We start from the raw sequence: 20,500 nt of genomic DNA, 5'->3' as shown, positions 1-20,500 counted from the left end.
AAGCCAAAATTTTTTTCTTTCACTATCTTAGAACTTTGGGTCTCAACTAGTAATCCTTTGACTTCTCTTCCTGTATTAGCCTGTTTCTTAGTATAATTATAAGCCTCACTGTATCAGACATTCAGACTTTAAATTGGCCCTATCCTGAGGCTGAACAAATCATCTTGAAAAGTCAGACTCAGTATAAGAATCATGCTACTAAATTAACATCACTAAGGCCCAACATCAGAAAAGGAAATATTAAGAAAGAAGAGATTTAAAAAAAAAATAAATTTATTTATTTATTTTTGGCTGTGTTGGGTCTTCGTTGCTGCGTGCAGGCTTTCTCTGGTTGCAGTGAGCGGGGGCTTCTCTAGGCATGTGGGCTTCAGTAGTTGCAGCATGTGGGCTCAGTAGTTGTGGCTTGCGGGCTCTAGAGAGCAGGCTCAGGAGTTGTGGCGCACGGGCTTAATGGCTCTGCGGCCTGTGGGATCTTCCCAGACCAGGGCTCAAACCCATGTCCCCTGCATTGGCAGGCAGATTCTCAACCACTGCGCCACCAGGGAAGTCCCAGAAAGAAGAGATTTTTTTTAAAAAAAGAGAGAAAGAGGAAAAAAAAAAAAAGAATTGGAAACTGTTTGACTCAGCTGGCTCAAGCATCCAGCCTTCCTGTTTGTCCTCAGAGTGGGGAAGAAAAAGTCTTTGGTTAGAATAACCAGCAGCAGCAAAACCTTGCGATTCTAAAATACAACCACGCAAAATGCAAAGTGTATTTAGCAAAAAGGAAGTAAACTGCTCAGAAAAATTTGTAGTAGTGCAAGGAATTCTACAGCTTTAATAAATTACAAAGTATTTAGCAAATTTTATCATAAGCTTTCAAAAGCCTCTCATACAAGGGTCTTCCGTGGCAGTCCAGTGTTTAAGACTCTGTGCTTCCCCTGCAAGGGGCGTGGGTTCGTTCCCTGGTCGGGGAACTAGGACCCTGCATGCATCGAGGTGCGGCCAAAAAAAATTTTTTTTTAACTGAAAACAAAAGCTTCACACATGTCTCAGTGGTCTGTAACGTAAACACATCTCCTGCATGGTAGCATCTATTTCTATAGATTTGAGTCACTGCTCTGAAATGATGTAATCGTCCACCTGGGGCAGCTTCCAAATACCTTTCCCAAATGATACAGGAACAGAATTCAACCTCTCCCTCTCCTTTCTTCCATTCCTCAAAGACCATGCCATGCGGGGCTGCACGTTAACGTCCATAAACCAGGAAATACTTAGTAAACAGAATTTGTACTCCATTTATTCTGAGTTTACTTTAAGAAGCTACTTATCTCTTTCAGAAGGACTTCGCTTGCCAATCACCTTTTGGAAAAGGCCTTAGAGAGGCACTCCCTGAGGACGTGCAGAATCCGAGGTCAACAGCTTGCGTGATAGAAATAAACAACTAAACTATCTCCATCTTAAGATCTTCCCTTTTCCTTCCAAAGACAATCATTCTTTTGAGAGCAACTGAAAAAGCTCAGCCTCTGTGTTCCGGTGCTGAATCAAATCTAGGAGACAGAGTTTTGGATGAAGTAGAAAAGAATAGCTTTATTGCTTTGCCAGGCAAAGGGGGACACAGTGGGCTCCTGCCCTCAAAAACTATGTGTCCCAACTCAGGAGGATTTGATGAGGAGTTTTATAGCAACGGCTCAAGGGTGGGGTTGCTGATAAGATTAGGGCGTGTGCAGGGCCTGCACTCCTCTAATCTGGTCTCAAGTAATCTTCTTGATGAGCGGTCTCTGGTTCCTTTAATGTAGCCTCAGGTGGTCTTTCTCTGGTATGAAGAATGCTGACATCTTAAAGAGCTTAAAGAATTTGTTATGTGTATCCCTTGAAGTGGAACCAGGACCCTGCCCCAAGCCTGCACTATTATTTCCTGGCTTCCCCTCCCTTGTTTTTGCATCCCCTCCCTTCCTGTTTTAGCAACTGTTCGAATTTCCCCTTTGGAACTCAGGGAAGGTCATGGAGGCTGGAGTCAAGAAAGGGGGGACAGAAAGGCTTCTGTGCCCAGGAACCCCACAGGGTCTTGCTTGGTTCCACAACTGACCGTGTGCTCAGGTGTACACACATGGAGGAGTGTACACGAACACACACACTTGCATACACACATCGAAGTGTCTCCTCTGCTACATTCTTAGAAACATGACCATAATTTCTTCTTCAATGATGGGTTATGCTAAAACATCTAAAATACAATAATAATTTTGAGGTAGAAAGGCCCTGCAAGGTCATATTATTCAACACCTCATTTTGCAAAAATGATGAAGTTGAGACCCAGGTAAATTAAATTCATTCCAAAGAATTTATATTCCCTAAGAATTTTGACACAAGAAGTTTCTCCATCTCTGATCTCTCACGGTGGAAAGATCAAAGGCTCTTAGGTCACGTCAGCTTCAAATCCCAGCTCCACCCTTTACTGCCTTGGTGATCTAGGTAAATCAATCTCTCTAAGCCTCCACTTGTCCATCTGCAAAATAGAGATGATAAGAGTTGAAGGGGTCCAGAATATACCACTGTGAAGAGTTTGTTCCCTAGACTCCCTTTATCTGCCTAAAAGCAGAGCCTTCCAAAAGAATTCAACTGTCATAAGCACCCTTCCCGGGAGTTTCACAACCAGGGAAGATCGACTTCTATCACTGGGGAGAAGTCAGCAGTAGGATAAGAAGTCGCTCTAACAGACATTGTCACAAAAGTACCGTATCTCCCATTTATTCTCCTAAGGGACCATTTATCTTTCCTAAAAGTCATTTGTTTTCCCATAAGTGCCCTTCTCCCCCTCCCCTTCCACTATTAAGATGGTATATAAGCCCTAAATTCTAACCACTTCCTTAGTCATATTTTTCTGTGAACTCCTGCAAACATACGTGAATAAAAGTTTGTCTTTTCTCTTGCCAAGCTGTCTTTTGTCAGTTTAATCCACAAGCCTCCAATTATAGAACCTTAGAGGTAGAGGGAAAGTTTTTCCTCCCCAACAGAACTAACATGTATTTGTTACTTAAAATGAGCAAGACACCATCCTAACACTAAGTGTATTAATTAATTTGTTTCCTGCTATGTCCCTATAGTATTTACATTTTCCAGATTAGAAAACTGAGGCATAGAGAGGTTAACCAAATTGCTTAAAGTCAGACAGCTAGTAAGTGATAGAGTTAAGATATGAACCAAGGCTTCCAGCTCTAGAGCCCTTGTACTTAACCACCATGAGAGAGTAATCTCTGCCTCATGAAGAGAGTACCAAAGATTAGAGGAGATAGTCTGCATATAGGACACAACCTGGCACAAAGGAAGGGCTCAAAAAATATAGATTCTGTTTTTACTATCAGAAAATGATCCATCAATATGCTTCAGATGAAACTAGAGCTTTTCCTGTCTCTCATCAAGGGATTAGGGTAGAACAAGGAATCTAATCTGTAAGTAATATAACTAATTTGTGTTTGAATTAGCTATAGTTTATAGCTTGACTGATGTATGGAGGGTGTTGGAGTTCCTGAAAAAAGACAAGGAAAAGAGAGCCAGAGGACAGAAATTTGTCAGGATTGCTCAGCACCATCCAATGGACTTCAACATTCCAGTGACTAAAAAGGTGTGGGTTTGGTTTGGTTTGGTTTCGTTTCGTTTCGTTTCATTTTGTTTCATTTCATTTCATTTCGTTTGTCTTACCACAGAGCAGGAATATTTGTCTTGACCCTAATATGACCTGGATGAAGTATGCCACAAACTCCCTGGACTCTGATTCACTTGCTGGTCAGCAATCTTGCAATGAGGGATTCAGCTCTCCCAGTGCCCTCATCCTCATGCTGGAAGGGAGAGACCAGTGAGATGGGCAATATCCACATCACTGTGGAGGAGGACAAAGCAGATGTTAAAAACCCAGGCTTTGGAGTCGAGCAGATCTGGGAACAAAGACCAACAAATGACTTAATTTAAACTCTCTGAATACCTGTTTTCTCATCTGGAAGATGGGAATTTCATATCCCTATAAAACCTACCTCAAATGATAGCTGGACCAGCCTCATGGTAATAGCTCAATGTGTACTCTCCAGTAAATTTATAAATTGGCTTTGTGATTCAGTAGCCTATTGCAGGACGTCTTCCATGAGCCTTCCCTTCCCCACACAGAAAAACACATTCCCCTATTCCTCTCAGTTGCCAGAGTACTGCTTCTGGATCTCTTTTATGGAAATAGGTGACATTAGTTTCTATGTGCCAGCCAAAGTGCTGAACACTTCACGTACATTTTCTCATTTGATCCTGATAACAACACCATGAGGTAAATACTCTTATTATCTCCATTTTTCACAGATGAAAAGAGGAAAAATTTAATGAGGTGCAGGAACTGGTCTAAGGTTATACATGTAGCTAGTAATGAAGCTAAGCTTTGAACCTATGGGAGTTTAAATCCAGAATCCATGTTCTTAACTTGATGCTATTTGTCACTCTATACCCCACAATGATTTATGTTCATTATTAGTTTCATTTCAAGGCTAAAATGTCAAGATTTGTATCTAATTTATCTTTTATACTTTTTTTTTTTTTTTTAATTTATTTTGGCGGTGTTGGGTCTTCGTTTTCTGTCCGAGGGCTTTCTCTAGCCGCGGCAAGTGGGGGCCACTCTTCATCGCGGTGCGTGGGCCTCTCACTATCGTGGCCCCCCACCCCCGTTGCAGAGCACAGGCTCCAGACGCGCAGGCTCAGTAGTTGTGGCTCACGGGCCTAGTTGCTCCGCGGCATGTAGGATCCTCCCAGACCAGGGCCCGAACCCGTGTCCCCTGCATTAGCAGGCAGACTCTCAACCACTGCGCCACCAGGGAAGCCCCCTAATTTATCTTTTTATAGCCTCCAGAACATTCCTTGAACACAACAGTTTTGTCTTTTATTAAATGAATAAATGAATGAATGAATAATTATATACCATAATTCTACTCCCCAGAGCTTTACAATCATAATTTATTTGTACTAAGTGTTTTACATCAATTTCTCATTCAATCTTCACAACTCCATCAGCTAAGTGTTACTATTATTCCCATTGTTCAGATGAGGAAATCCCAAGGCTCAGAGAGACTAAGTAACTTGCTCAAGATCATATGGATAATAAGTGACAGATCAGGAAGACTGAACCCATTGATGGAGTTTGTAATCTTCATTCCACAGCTGAGAACCATATCCAAACTGGGATATTCTATGGTCCACTCAGCCAGCATCTTTTTTTTTAAACTTTTAAACTCTTGATTGATTTTGTCAAGGACTTAGGAGAGCCTTAAAAATATGAAACTTTGAATAAAAATCAGTGGCAATTCCAAAATGTCCTTATGAGAAGGATTTGGGAGTAGAAATTTCATTGGAACTGAGGTTGGGTGGGGAGCAAGAATTTTTTGAAATGATCATAAAGCTATATTTTCATAGGAGTCTCACTATTTTTTTTTTTTTTCAAACATCTTTATTGAAGTATAATTGCCTTACAATAGTGTGTTAGCATCTGCTTTATAACAAAGTGAATCTGTTATACATATACAATATGTTCCCATTTCTCTTCCCTCTTGCATCTCCCTCCCTCCCACCCTCCCCATCCCACCCCTCTAGGTGGTCACAAAGCAACGAGCTGATCTCCCTGTGCTATGCGGCTGCTTCCCACTAGTTATCTATTTTACATTTGGTAGTGTATATATGTCCATGACACTCTCTTACCCTGTCACATCTCACCCCACCCCCTCCCCATATCCTCAAGTCCATTCTCTAGTAGGTCTGTGTCTTTATTCCCGTCTTGCCACTAGGTTCTTCATGGCCTTTTTTTTTTTTTTTTTTCCCTTAGATTCCATATATATGTGTTAGCATACTGTATTTGTTTTTCTCTTTCTGACTTACTTCACTCTGTATGACAGACTCTAACTCCATCCACCTCATTACAAATACCTCCATTTCATTTCTTTTGATGGCTGAGTAATATTCCATTGTATATATGTGCCACATCTTCTTTATCCATTCATCTGTCGATGGACATTTAGGTTGCTTCCATGTCCTGGCTATTGTAAATAGAGCTGCAATGAACATTTTGGTACATGACTCTTTTTGACCTATGGTTTTCTCAGGGTATATGCCCAGTAGTGGGATTGCTGGGTCGTATGGTAGTTCTGTTTTTAGTTTTTTAAGGAACCTCCATACTGTTCTCCATAGTGGCTGTATCAATTTACATTCCCACCAACAGTGCAAGAGTGTTCTCTTTCCTCCACACCCTCTCCAGCATTTATTGTTTCTAGATTTTTTGATGATGGCCATTCTGACCGGTGAGTCTCACTATTTTTAATCAGATTCTATTATTATTCGTGGATTGCCGATGGATATTATAGGGGCACATTAAAGGTATAATCACTCTTCTGTTTGAGGATATATTAAAAACTGTGTGTTTCATGAATCTGTATGTGGACCATTTATCATTTTCCAAAAGCAATGTAGACATCAGTAAAGTGAAATCTCAAATTTATAAATGATGCCAAGATTTTCTGGCAATTGAAATACCAACCTGACAAGAACAAACCCTGGGAAGATCTCACAGAGCTGTGTGAGTGGGCAGAGAACATTGACGCTCAGTAGAGGCAGTTGAACGTAATGCCCACAGGAAAAGAGAACCCACCTTGTTCTCCGGAGACCAAGGCCTCCAAGTGCAGACGTGATCCAGGAAAAGGATGATGGCATCATTGTAGTCCATTCTCTGCGGAAGGCGGTCCAAAGTATTGTGGCAGTCACAAAAGCAAGCATCATCAGGAAGGATGTTAAAAACAAAATAGAAAGCACAATCTCGTGAGTGCTCACACACACGCACACACATATACACACGGAGACCCCAGAATTCATCCGCTCCAGAAATACTGGGTTGAATTCCAGTCATTAAACCTCAAAAATGTCAAAATGAAACTGGAATGTATCCAAAGAAGGTCACTTAAAATTAGTTAATATTAGGGTTTATAAAGAAATCAGAGAGACTTTAAAACACGTCAGCCTGAAAAGACAAAATATGAGAGTTGGTGGGTCAGAATCTATAAAATTTTTTTTCATTTTTTTTTTAGATCAGAGGGTTCTGATAGAGTTATAGAGTGGACACAGTCCCAGCACAGCAGACCTAGAAGTCCTGGTGAAATTAAAGTATTTCTAGGACAATTTATATTTTCAAATGCTATTCTATAGGACAGGTAATAAGCTAGAAAAAAAGCATAACTCTAAGAGAGTCTAAAGTAGGGAGCTCATAAAAGCTTATGGTGCAGTTAGAGCTAAATTATATGCCCCATCTTTTGATGTCCATGTTATGAAAGACATCTAGCAAGCTCCCATTCACACTGTTCTTTGAAGACCCTGAGAGTGGAGATTCTAGATTAAATTAACTACTGGCTTAATACATATGGCATATCTGGTAATTCCCAAAGTGGCCAATCAAAAGAATCACCTGTGGACCTTTTATTATAAAACAGATTCCCAGGCCTCACATCCAGTGATTCTAACTTGGTAGGTCTTGGCTTAGCAACCCTAAGAGAAAATCCTTTCCATGGGAAAATCCAGAGTGTGATAGGATTGGTTGAACTTGAATCATGTCTTATCCCTGAACCAATCACTGAGATGGGAAAATGATGTACTCTTCTTGCCCTGCCCTGGGTCGTGTACCTGCCCCTAGAGTGGGGGTAGGGTTTTCGCCAGGAATGAAGTGGGTAACTAATATTCAGTCTCCCCTTTTTTCCAAGTAACAGAACCTCAATTATATGTTAGGGGAAGCACATGCCCAGCTAAAAGTCTGTATTCCCCACTCTCTCTAGCTATGGTCATGTGGCTAATTCTGGGTATTGAGTACATAGAGTACAAGTCTGGTACATGTTTTCCTGGAAGCTTCTCTGAGGGAACAGACTCTGCAAGAGGGGCACTCTTTTCCCTTTTTTCCATCCTCCTTCCTACTGACTGGAATGTGAATGTGATGACCAGCATGGAGCCGCCTTCTTGTGACCGTGGGGATCAAAGCGAGAAGAAGCCTGAGTCTCAAATGGGCCTGTGAAGTGGCCCTACCAGGTCAGGATTTTACACCTCCTGACTTTTACAGACGAGAATAAATCCTCATGAGTTTTGATAATTTTTAGTTTTTGTTCTCTATTATAGGCCTCTGAACCTAATTCTCCCTGATACATTACAGTAAGATTCTGTAACCAGATGTGTGATATTGTGATTTACAATAAGAAATATATATCTTGGTCTCTGTCCCCAATTCCTGACAGAGGGCTCTTGAGACCCTTGTGATTCCTGGGTGATAAGACTACCTTTTGTTCTAATAAGAGGACTCTGGGTGGGCTTTTGGATGAGGGCCGGTCACAGGAAAGAACAAGCCATGAATAAATGCTTGGAATTTTCAGCCCTGCCTCCCGTTATCTTGAGAAGGGAAAAGGACTGAAAATGGAGTTAATGATTGATCACGCCTAAACGATGAATCCTCCATAAAAATTCCAAGAGTATGGAGTTTCGAGAGCTTCCCGTTAGGTGAACACATACTTACTGGAAGACTGACACATCCCCAACTCCACAGAGGCAAACGCTTCTGCATTGGAGGCCCTAAACCTTGCCATATATATCTCTTCACTGGGCACACATCCGTATCCTTTGTCATATCCTTTAAGAAACTGGTAAACATAACTATGTGTTGAACTGAACCTGAGAAGGTCATGGGATGCTCCAATTTGTGGCCATGTTGGACTGAAGTTGTAGGTAATCTGGGACCTTGTACTTGCTGTTAGCATCCAAAGTGGGGTATGAACAGTCTTGAGGGATTCAGCCCTGAAGCTGTGGAATCTGCCACTATCTTTAAATAGAGAGTGTTAGAATTGAGTTTAACTATAGGACACCCAGCTGGTGTCACAGAGAATTGCTTGGTGTGGGGAAAATCCTCTACACATTTGGTGATCAGAGTGTGAGAAGGGAAGTGTGTGAGTAGTAAAGGAGACACAAGAAACAGACACACAGGAGGAAAGAACAGGAGTTTTTCCAATTCAAGATGTAACTGGGAAGGGAGGCTAGGCAAATCAAAAGCCACTGTTTTTTCTACTCTCTGCAAATTCTCTTTAAATTTCACCCCCCATATCCCTGGGTATCCTGATTTTTGCTATCTGTTTTACATCTTGAAAAATACTTTTGCCATGCCTTACAAAGAATTTGTCTTTTACTACTTCCAAATCTAGGCATAATTTATCACCTACAACTGTAGCATCCTTTTTACATGTCTGTGAAAAAAAACACCACTCTTCAAAACTTGGTGCAAGATTTAGGACACCCCAAAACACTTCTAGACCAGCCCCACTTAAGTCCAGATAATCAAAAGTAGATATTCTTTCATCTCAGTCTCTCTGACTCTGTTTCCATGTTTGTTAAATAGATTCAGTGGTTTTCAAACATTTTTAGCCACAAGTGCCTTGATTCCCTAAGACTCCACGTAAGGTTATGCAGGTCGGCACTGCCAGTTTTGTCATTGTCTTTCTGATAGACACCTTTTAGAGTTATATAATATACAACCTGCCCCCAAATGTACCCTTCCCTGAGAAGGACCAGAGGGATAAAGTTTGAAAAGCACTGCACTGATATTTTCAATGTGTATAATCAATAAAGGATTAGTATTTAGGATATCAAAGTGTTCCTTATATCAATACAAAAACTAGAGGTAACTCAATGAAAATCTCAGCAAGAGGCTTGAACAGGAACTTTGCAAAATAAAATATCCTTTGCCAATCAACACCGCACAAAGGCTCAACCTCATGAGGATTCAGAATACTGAAAATTAAAATCATAATAAATAACAATTTCACACCTTCCAGATAAGCAAAAACTAAAAAAGTCTGACAATATCAAGTGTTGACAAAAATGCGAAACTATAAAAACTCAAATACCATTGGTGGTGTTTAAATTGGTACAACCACTTTGAAAACAATTTGTCATTATGTAAGTTGGGGATCTACACAACCTATACCTATTCCATTCCCTTGTGTATCCCCAGGGAAACATGTGCACAGGGGTATATCAGGGTACATGCACAAGAGTCTTCTTAGCAATACTGTCCATAATAGTTAAATCTGGAAAAAACCCAACCGTCTATGTAAGGTGGTCTACTACAATGGAATACCATGAAATACAATAGAATACTATTTTGCATGAAAATAATGAACTATCACCATACTCAATAACTTGGTTGAATCCATCACAAATTTAACATTTTCTCTGCCCAAATGAAAACATTAATATTCTTTCGTAAAACTATTTCATATTTTATTTCATGGGTCAATCTTTGTGATTGTTTCAATGGTATTACTATGTTGGGAACATTAGAGACAGATGAAAGATGAGTTAGATTAAAAGAATAATTGCAGCATTGTTGACAGCTATAACGTTTTCAAGATAGGACCATGAGACTAATTTGGGGGCTCGTTATTACTTCTCAGAGTCCCACATTCAAGCAGTTTCCATGTAAGATGTGGAAGGTTCTGTTTTCCAAAAATGGTTGCAGCCATATTGTCCATCGCACGTGCTCTCAGAATCTTGCCCCTCCTTCATCTCCTCACCTTGAACCGTGGTAGACCTTTGTGTGACTTCTGAGCCTACGTCCTGAAAGTCAACACAGTTACCTGACTTTTCCACTTGGGGTTTCACCCATGGAACATCATACTGTGAGGAAATTTAGGCCACATGAAGAAGAATCAAAGTCCCTGACACAAGCCGTTGGCTGAGCCCCCACCTGACAGCCAGCACCAACTTGCCAGCCACGTGAGGGAGCCATCTTGGAAATGGAGCTTCCGGCCTGCAGTCGAGCTACCCCAGCTAAGACAGCATTGAGCAGAGACCAGCCTTCCCTGCTGAGATCTGCCCAAATGCAGACTTAGGAACAAAATAAATGATTGTTGTTGTTTGAGCCACTAAGTTTGGGGGTAGTTTGTTATATAGCAATAATAACCAGAACTTAAGATAAAGGGACATTCCTGCTACGATTGTCCTTGGAGTTATGTGCTCCCAAAGAACCTCTTTGGTACCTTCCCCTCTTTCTTCCTTCTCCTGTTAGCATTTGCAATAGGAATTAAACTAGACTTGATGAAAAATGCTTAATGTAATAAATACTTAGTTTGTCTCCAAACGCAGGAAAAGAAGAATTCTAGCTTAGAAGAAGAAACTTTTTTGTTTTCTTCTTTTTTTTAGCTTGGTGCTTTTGAGGATGTCATTATCAAATAATATATATTTCTTCTTGTTTCATTTGTGTGTCTGAGAGTTCATTTTTGGAGGTATGGTGGTCCAAAACTTCTCATCATTAAAAGGCTGCACACAGTCTCTAAAGGTATTTTTCCATGACAAAATAGGGAAGTAGGTGGGCCAAATTGCAGACATGTGGACTAATAATCCTTTCCCCTATAAAAAATAAAATATAGGGTCTAAAATGTTATTTTGACCGTTGCAGCAGGTAAGGACATACAAGGACTTGCACAATAGTTCTTTGGGGCTTCCGCTTTGACTTGAGGCACCAGCAGAAAGATTAAGAGGTAACACTTTGAAACATGACTTTGCCTTCATCAGCCTTTGAGGGCCTGTTAAGTCTTTGGCTGCCTTTTATTTTAACCTTGTTTCACTGAATCTGTGTAACACAGATCAAGGCCTGGATAAATATTTGTGAATTGTTTGAACTTTGTTCTGTGCCCTTAAATACTCTTAGGAAATCAATTTTGGACTTTAAAGAAGTTTAAAGATCCCGTCACCAAAACCAGACTAATTCAGGGCCCACTGTGGTAGAAACACAAGAGGAGTACGCGTATTTGAAAGAAGTCTGCAGAATCTTTTGGAAAATGACTGTTACAGTGTGAGGAACTGCATATAAATTTACACCCAAAGTAATCCTTCTGAAGCAGTTTAAAGTCTGAAGACTGATTTTTCAAGATGACTTTTCAAGAATATTTACTTACGGCCAGCTTTCACATGATTTGCCCTTGTTGTGTTCTGCTTCTCCACTATTTTCTAATATGCCCCTCTTATTCTGCAGCCTTCCATGGTTCTCTCTCCTCCCTCCCTCTCCCTCCCTCTTTCTCTCCTTCCTTCTCCCTCTCTCCCTCTCTCTCTCTCCTCTCTCTCCCCCTCGCCAGGCCAGCTTTCCTCCAAGAGGATCACAGTGAGGAAGTGACTATCTCTGGGGCCAGTTCACTTGTGTAATCCTGAAAGGGGAGTATGGGCAAGGTTCAGGGCCAGCTGGCCAGCTGCTAGCCGCTCTAGAGATCCTTAGGAACATCAGTTTTGTAATTTATGTGCTCATGGGTCCAAGATAGAGTAACTTCTCCGTGGAGAGAGAGGATGGAAGCTTCTAGGCAGACCTGACATCTCTCTGATGACCTATCAGCTGGGGTCCTCTGACTCTCTCTTGATTTGGCTGTCGAATTCGGGTTTGATTTGGCAGGTCGCTCAACCTCTGCTTCCTCCACTTCCTCGGCTGTAAAACAGGGTCACCACTACCTAGCCAGCATCACAGGACTTTATAAAGGCGAGCAAATACTGATGACAAGCAGTTTACAAGAAGAGCTAAAGCCTCAAAGCTCAGTTCTACCAATTCCCACGAGGTGACTTCAGGCTCTATTGGCCTCTCTCTGCCTCAGTTTCCTCGCTGAAAAATAAGGATGGTAATAGGACCCATCTCGGAGCTGCTCTGAGGATTAAATGAGATAATATTGTAAATGAAGTACAGTATCTAATACCCTCAGTAAATGTTATTTGTTTCCCCTCATCTGCACCTTGTTTTACCATCTAGTTTGTGTACCAGAACACTGGAATGATAAAAGAATCCTAGAATGAGAGGTTAAAAGCTCTCTCATTTTATAGACAAGAAAAAAAAGAGACTTGGTGAGGTTGGGGGACTTGCCCAGGGCTTCTGATTCATTAGTGAGAGTCAGAGTTCAGGTCTTCTAATTGTTGGTTCAAGCACGTCTCCATTTTCACTCCTTTAAAGGCTGTGCTGTTATTTCTATCCCCAGATAAGCCTTTCTCAGTCTGATTTTAAACCTAAGACCAGTTCCGACCATTAAGCAGTACACCTTCTAAGTCTCCTGCAGCCCCACGAAACCTGCAGATAACGTCCGGGAAAGGCCCCCCCAGCCCACTGCAGAAGGCCAGGAAAGGTACCGCTTGCTCAGAGACCTGAGCAAGCCACTAATGGAGACAGCAGGTGAGGAGGGAGGCCAGGGAGCGGCAGCTGTTGGCAAAGGTTGCCCTAGTAACCATGCAGGGCTCCATTCAGGAAATGAGCCCAACTCCAAGATGCAAAATGATCGCCTTCAAGGGCTCCCGTGAGCACAAAGGAACCAAAGGAACTGAGGGATGGCCAGGAGAAAGGGAGGTGTGGGGTGAGATGGGGGCCCAGGCTGTCAGTTACAACCTTCCACCTTCCAGAGAAGAAAAATAAAGGAAGAGAAGAGCCGTTTGAATCTTCTGGCCTGTGTGAACCGTGAAAACACCCATTTAACAGGAGCCCCTTTGTGGCGATGGAGGGAAGCAGGCGCCCCTCTGTTCACCAGCCTTATGAAACAGTATGCCAGGAGAGAGGGGAGAAATCCCAAACCTTGCAACTTTATGGGGGCCCTAAACTCTTCTTGCTGCCTCTCTTTTATTCACACTGATGACAAAGACCATTTGCTACCAATTTATTGGAAACTTTTTTTTTTTTCACAGCTTGAGCTGCTTAAATGCAGGGAGCTCCCTCTCCCCCAAATCGCTGTCAGACACTTGCTGAATGGGCCAGGCTCAATTATGCTCCTGCCACAGGTTCAGCTCACACTGTGACCCTGCATGGCTTCCTGCTATTCATATGTGTTACTTCCCCTTTGTGGTAATGGCTTGTGGCACTTGGCCAGAAAACATTATTAATTTCAGAAGTGGACTGACAAACAACAAACCCACAGTGAAACGAGAGGAAGTGCTGGGGAGGCCAGCTGTCGGCTTGAGCAGAGCTGTAGGAACTCAGTGTATGCAGGTTCTAGAAGGAAAGGAGACGATAATCCACAAAGAGGAAATGCACTAAAATTATCCACCGCCCATATTAAAGAAAAAAGAAAGAAAGAGAAAAGAAATCAGAGAAAAGTCGGGGGGGGGGAGGTGTGTGGAGAAGCACGCAGCTACTCGAGCTGCAGCTGGACAGGAAATTGCTAACGCTGCTTGCAAATCCCTACTTTGAAGAGGCAGTTTAGGGAATGCCAGGAGCGGAAACCGTTCAGAACTGGATTAACACGAGCCAAGTTGAACTGCAACCCACTTCTCCTTTCCGAGCTCTGGCTGACTTGGGGCACCCAAATGGGAGAGACTGACTTGTTATTTTTTTGCACTGTTTCTGCCTTTTATACATGCTTAGGTGCTAAAAGTCACACTGGACAGCTTGATGGGATTGCCATAAAATCCGGGCTACTTGCCTCCTACCAAATAATTCAACTGGCACCTCACAGGTACCGTGTGGGTGAAAAGCCCATCTTTCTCCCCACTGCAGACCAAGGGACCAAGCTCATTCAAAAAGGGCTGGAAATGTATGTTCTAATTCTTTTGATTTCATACACCTGCCCTTTATTTTGATTTTGATTTGTGTATTTTGACACTCGGGACAAGGAGAGGTATGTCCCAAGGAAAATGACAGGATATTAAGCCTTTACCTTAAAGTAACTGTTCAAAATAACCTCAACATAAAGTTCAATAGGAGTTTCTGGCCCACATTCTAAATCAGTTAAGTACAAAGCACATTAGGAGTGGCAATGCTTCATTTCAAGTGTCAACGTGAAATCGTGGCCACATCTAGACTCAGGGAGAAAGCTTAGCTATGCCCTGCCCTGTACACGAGAAAGGAAAGGGGAGACACCATCCCAGATTCGTTATTCCAACGCTAGGAGAATTTGCAGGTAGAATTGCCAGACAGTTACAGACCGGAAAAAGAATCATCTCTACTTTCTCCCTGGCATGTCTAAGTATTATCAAGCAGAAGACCCTGAAGGAAAGAGAGGTGAACACTGCAACTGTCACCTTGTTATTCTGGTGCCCCCTCTTTATGACTATTCATGAATATCCAAATCTTATACTTCAGCAAGCTGTGCTCTATGACTTCATTCTTCTTCAAGAGCATTACAATTTTCCTAAGTAAGCCAGAACTTATCATTAAGTATGGTCCATTGGAATGATGTAGTCACTCTCTTCCCTTCATATTAAGTATTATCCATAGGAATGATATAGTCAATCCCTTATGTCACTTTTATTTGAAGCAAAAGATGCACCTGAAAACTTCTTGGAAATAGCTTAAAAGATGAGAACTTTGCCCCATCATTCCTACATGTACTTTACAAGCCAGTATCAATCCCCAACTGAAAAGGTCCTAAAATGTGTCACTTCCCATGTAAGTACAATTAAGGAGAGATTTTTTAAAAATACACATTCAATAGCCAAAATAGTTATTTATTAATAATTTAAGGTTTTACATTCTTATAATAAATTTCAGCTCAGAACTTTACACCATGAACATAATGGAGCTACTTGTCTCCCTCCTTCACAATCATATGCATGTCGCCTATTGAATGGGTACCCATGCTCACACACACGCTTCCAGTTTCGCACAAATTGTTTTTAAAAAGGAAAGAGACCAACCCAAAGTATTGCATTTGAGGTGACGCTCCCTGAAAAACTTTGTACAGAGGTAATATACTGTTTAGCACAGCTGAAGTTTAAAAAAAAAAGTGAGCCCATGATTTTGGTGTCTTTCCAAGATATCCCCTTTGAGACAATACAAGCCAAAATATTTACAAAAGTAAGGCAGAGTCAAACTACATTAAGAGAAAAAACAAGGTCACAAGGAAGATATATGAAAGAGACTAAGACTGCACCATAACAAGGTCTCTGTGATCATAAGTGTCCATGAAAACGTCATTCAGAATTGGTAAAGTCGAGCATGCTGCAAATATATCCTTTGGATTAGAAAAGAGCAAAAGTTTCAATTATTTTGTTTTAAGAAGTGGCATACTGCTCTTTCTCCCTTTGGATGATTTCTTTTAAACCCATCAAAGGAAAAACAAACACATTTCAAACAAACACTGTCAAATGATTTAAGATCAAATATTTACAATAATCAAATGGAGTATCAGATTCGATTGATTATTTATTTATTTTATTTTATTTATTTTTTTTTTTTTTGCAAACTGATACTACAAATACAGAGCTGAAACCTCTCTTTGGCTCCTCTATATGCAAAATTGAGTCAGTCTTCACTGAAGACAATATAGAGTCAGTTCCAGATGCAAAAGGAAACAGTCATACAAGGCCCTAGAGAACATATGCTCCTACCCTACCATTTGGTCCTACCCTATATACCTGGAAGTTCTCGAATCCCAGTCCCTGCAGGGGTAGGCTGTACACATGGGTGTGGAGCAAACCTACTGCCTGTATCTATACAGCAGGTCCTGTTCTTCCAACGAGAATGGAGCAAATCTCTCCCTTTGGAATAACCAATTCCACACGTGGTAACCTTGTCTAATACAGACAGCTGGTGTCATGTTGACACCTGGGCCACATACAAAGAAAGCAGCCCAGCTGACGCTGCTAACAGAAACTGCTGAAGAACGGACACATCCCAGTGTGGGGCCTTTCACGTGGATTGCAGGGAGTCCACCTGGTACACATTCTGGTTGGAGGGCGTGGTGAAATAGAGCTGCTGTGCTGGGACCCGGTTGTCACAGGGGCTGCTGAGTCCCAGCGTCCTCTCGAAGTCCAGCAGCTGGCCCATGAAGTTGAAGTTGGGGGAGATGTTGGATTTCTTCATCTTCACAATGTCATAAGCATCGTTCATTGACAGATTGAGCTTCTGCATGAGATAAGCCACAGTCACAGTGACTGAGCGGCTGATGCCAGCCAAGCAATGCACCAAGACACCACAGTTTTTGCCCCGGGCTTCATCTGTAAACACACAAAAAGAAAGGCAAAATGTCAGTAGACTGAAAACCACCCTTTGTGAACGACCAGTCTAAAAACTGAATAATAATGATAATAATAAAAAAGATAAAAAATAATTGTGTGCAGCAGTTGAGCCCTGCAGGCAGCAGAAAATGTATCACTGCGAAAAAACATGTACACTGGGCACAATTACATATTTCAGATATTTTCTGAAAAGGGAGCTTTTGTATTAAGTTCCTGCCAACAAAAAACTCCTTAATATGTGCATTCTTTGCCCCAGCATGTGAATACCAGAAACCCTGCAATACGGTCGTGAATGCCTTTTATACAGACAAGCAGACTGCAAGGGTCTATTAAATTATTCTCCAACTGTTGTGCAGCTAACAATGGAGATATTCAGGCATTTTAAAAGAGAGAGGGAAGTCACAGGGGACAGCCCATTAGGAGGAACAGGATGTCGACATGGCCTGAAAATGAGTTCCTTTGTAATAGGAAATGCATTACAATGCCTGGAGATTCGCTTCTCCAGGCTTTCAGCCCACAGTCCTTCCTGCTGGGCTCAGGTTACCCTCAGTGTCTCACTGTGAACCGGTATCACAGTAACATTCAGCTGGATTACAGCATCTAGCATTCACAGGGCTTTCCAACGCCTAACTTGGTGTTCTCAAACAACTCCCAGGTCTTTTAAAATTACAGAGTCGTGCTAGAATTCCTGTCTACCTTGAGTACTTTTATCTGGCCCTCCTCTAGTCTAAAGATTGTGGGAAAATTCTGTTGTCTACTTACGAATGGCCCCCCTTTCAAATGACTGAATTCAGAGTCAAGCAGCAGACAGCATTTCAAATACACCTGTGGTCTGCAGCCTTGTCAAAAGGCACTTTTTCTTAGCAAGAAGATAAACCAGAATTAAGAACGCCCTTAGAACATCAGAGATCGCCAGTCCCACAAATTAGCAAGCAGCAAGAAAGATGAACAGCTTGAACTCTAGGAAGGGTTAGGAATTTTGCATTTAAAAGGCTGAGCGAGGACTGTTAATCTCACCTATGAAAGAAATGGCCTCAGGGAAAAACTGGGACAGGTTTTGGCTCCAGTGATCCGAGATGGGGATCTGCTTGTATTTGAACTCTCCCGCGTTCTCAAAGAGATTCGGCAAATTGGGGGTGACGTTCAAGATGTACTTGATGCCGAACTCCTCCAACACGTCCAGGTTGGTGGAGTCCTTGGCACAACCCAAATAGAGGAAGGGCAAGATCTCCACGGGGAAAGAAGGCTGGCTGTTGGACAGCGGGCTGCCATCCGAGTCCGTTGCACTACTGGGGTCTCGGTCAAGGTCAGACTCAATGTCCGAGGAGGAGTCGGAGCTGATCCGCAGGCCCCCGAGCCCCAGCACTGGCAACGGTGGCGAGCTGCTGCTACACGAGCCGTCTAGATTGGTCTCGCAGTGCAGAGCGAACTCGGCTTGGAACTTACTGAAACCACCTGCCAGGACAAGAAAAGCAATCATGTAACCCGAGATGCCGTAGTAGTTTTCACAGCTTTGAGAGCCGCAGCCTCACGCAGAAACACACCACAGAACCCTTCCAGCCACCCTGCACACAGAGCCAAATACAAGAGAAAGACACTTAAGTGTGCACCCTTGGGAACAGAAAGAACGAGCCCGCCTCCCCTGGGAACCTGTATTCTTTTGAATCCGGAAATGCACAAAATGGCAACTTTTCCGAATATCTTGAAGGGGTAGAAGGTGTCAATCTGCCCCCCAACGACCTCTGCCGTCCTGCAAAATCTGAACTCAAAATCGAACGACAGAAAGCAGGGAATGGTGGGGAATATCCCGGGTAGGAAGGAGAACTAGTTAGAAAGAACCGGCCCGTGCCTGCGGCCGGAAGCCGGTCGATTCCGCGCGGGCCCGGCTCGCGGGTGCGGGACTCTAGAGAGGTTCGCAGCCGGGAGCCGGCAGACGGCCCCTGGCGCAGCAGCGCGGCTCAGAAGCGCCAGCCGAGCGCTGCAGGGGCGCTTCCAGTCCGCGCGTCCCGCCTGCAGCTCGTAGCCCGGTGTCCCCCGTCCTGCCCCCGCGCGGAGCTCCCCCGGCTCGTACCTTCCAGGTAGAACGCCCGGCAGCCCTCGTCCTTGAGCTTCTTGAGCAGCAGCCCGAGCACCGACTCGCCGCCCGTATTCTCGTTCCAGTCGCTGCTACTCTCGTCGTAGAGCACCACGGTATCGGTGCCGCAGCGCCGGGTGAAGCGGTCCCGGTCCTCGCCGCGCGTGAAGAGCGCGCGTACCGGCAGGTTGCCCTTCTGCAGGCGCCGCAGCATGATCCCCGGGATGGCCACGTTGATGGCTGATTCGATGTGCGACGACTCGTACAGCTCCTGAGGCCGGCAGTCCATCAGCAGCAGCCGCTCGTTGCCCAGCTCCAGCTGTTCGTTGAGCCACGCCACGGTCTTGCTGATCGCCATTTCCGACGCGAAGGGCACGGGTCTGAGCGTATCTATCATGGGGGTCGAGCTGCCGGAGAGGGCGGGGGTACCTACCAGACGCCCCTCGGGGCAGGCATAGGCTGAGCGCGCCGCGCGAAGCCGCCGCTCTCAGAGCGGGGTTGAATTCCACCTCGCCCTTCCCAAACCCGGTTAGCGGTTGGGGCAGGCGAGACAGAAGTGAAGCCGGCGGTTCCCTCTGCACCCAGCTGCAACCGCTCGCTCTTAGTGTCAATGAATCTCCCTGAATGAAGCTGCCCGGAGAGTTTTGTTCCTCCCCGGTGAATGAAATCCAATTAATTCGGACTCCGTGCTACTTAGAGGGAAGAAGAAAAAAACCCCAGCGGCTCCTAATCCCTCCCTCCAAGACTGCACCTCAAATCCACCCGAGCGTCTTTCTCCTAGGACTATTCAAGCCTCGATTTGCTCACTCTCCCTTAGACTCAGGGCTCGCACACCCCCTGAGCGAGGCAGCTCCTCAATGGATACAAACAGCGAGCGTCTCAATGGATACATTCTCCAGGCCAGCCAATGAGCGCGCTGCGGAAGGGGCTGTTGCCGTGGGGACGGGCCGGCTGGAACAGGTTGTGTTGATGAATTGTTAATGAGTTTGTCATTCACAAAAACGGAAAGGAATTTCCGCTCCGGATAAGCCCCAGTGCAAACAAGCTGCAACAGCGGGCTCGGCGGGAGGAAGGAGAAAGAAGAGGAGGCGGTGGTGGAGGAGGAGCAGGGCACACAAACCAGGGCACTTCAGTTGTCTCATGTTTCCTTCTGTTGAGAGTTCACACTTCGCTTCGGAACTTTTGCGCACAAATGGTGCAATTAGCAGGCACAAAAGCCCTTGTTCGCGACGCCTGGGCGCGCAAGCTAGCTTTAGGGAAACTTGTGCTGACTTTTTCCCTTTTATTCCCTTTAAACTCATTTGGACTGGAGTTCACGTTAACCCCCACCCCCACCCCCCCTTAGGCAGTGTGTGGCATTTGTTTGCCAGCTTAAAAAGCCCAGCTCTGTTTACTCTGATGTTCTTTTAGCCGAGGCTGTGTTGGGGCTGG

General features: G+C 43.7%; 1 protein-coding gene across 2 annotated transcripts; it reads right to left on the bottom strand.

Moving 5' to 3' along the window:
* Positions 1–15,462: 15,462 nt before the first annotated feature.
* DUSP6 (dual specificity phosphatase 6) lies at positions 15,463–19,944 on the bottom strand. 2 transcript variants are annotated; one of them, XM_007165914.2, is made up of 3 exons: positions 19,067–19,943; positions 18,013–18,450; positions 15,463–16,974 (listed from the first exon to the last, which is right to left on the bottom strand). In XM_007165914.2, the coding sequence occupies exons 1-3, from the start codon at positions 19,464–19,466 to the stop codon at positions 16,667–16,669; spliced, it is 1,146 nt and encodes a 381-aa protein (XP_007165976.1). In that variant the 5' UTR covers positions 19,467–19,943; the 3' UTR covers positions 15,463–16,666. The 2 variants fall into 2 exon arrangements, with proteins under 2 accessions (XP_007165976.1, XP_007165977.1); XM_007165915.2 differs by lacking the exon at positions 18,013–18,450 and having other exon boundaries at positions 19,067–19,944.
* Between the last annotated feature and the right edge of the window lie 556 nt (positions 19,945–20,500).

Source organism: Balaenoptera acutorostrata, chromosome 11, assembly GCF_949987535.1.
Source record: "Balaenoptera acutorostrata chromosome 11, mBalAcu1.1, whole genome shotgun sequence".
In the NCBI taxonomy this organism is placed as follows: Eukaryota; Metazoa; Chordata; class Mammalia; order Artiodactyla; family Balaenopteridae; genus Balaenoptera; species Balaenoptera acutorostrata.
The sequence above is the reverse complement of the archived record's forward strand: the minus strand, read 5'-3'. Positions and strand labels throughout refer to the sequence as shown.

Coding starts and splice junctions, on each gene's coding strand:
- DUSP6 (XM_007165914.2), bottom strand. CDS start 19,466: ATGATAGATACGCTCAGACCCGTGCCCTTCGCGTCGGAAATGGCGATC. Junction 18,451..19,066: donor CCGGGCGTTCTACCTGGAAG/GTACGAGCCGGG, acceptor TTGTCCTGGCAG/GTGGTTTCAGTAAGTTCCAA. Junction 16,975..18,012: donor TGAGGCCATTTCTTTCATAG/GTGAGATTAACA, acceptor GTGTGTTTACAG/ATGAAGCCCGGGGCAAAAAC.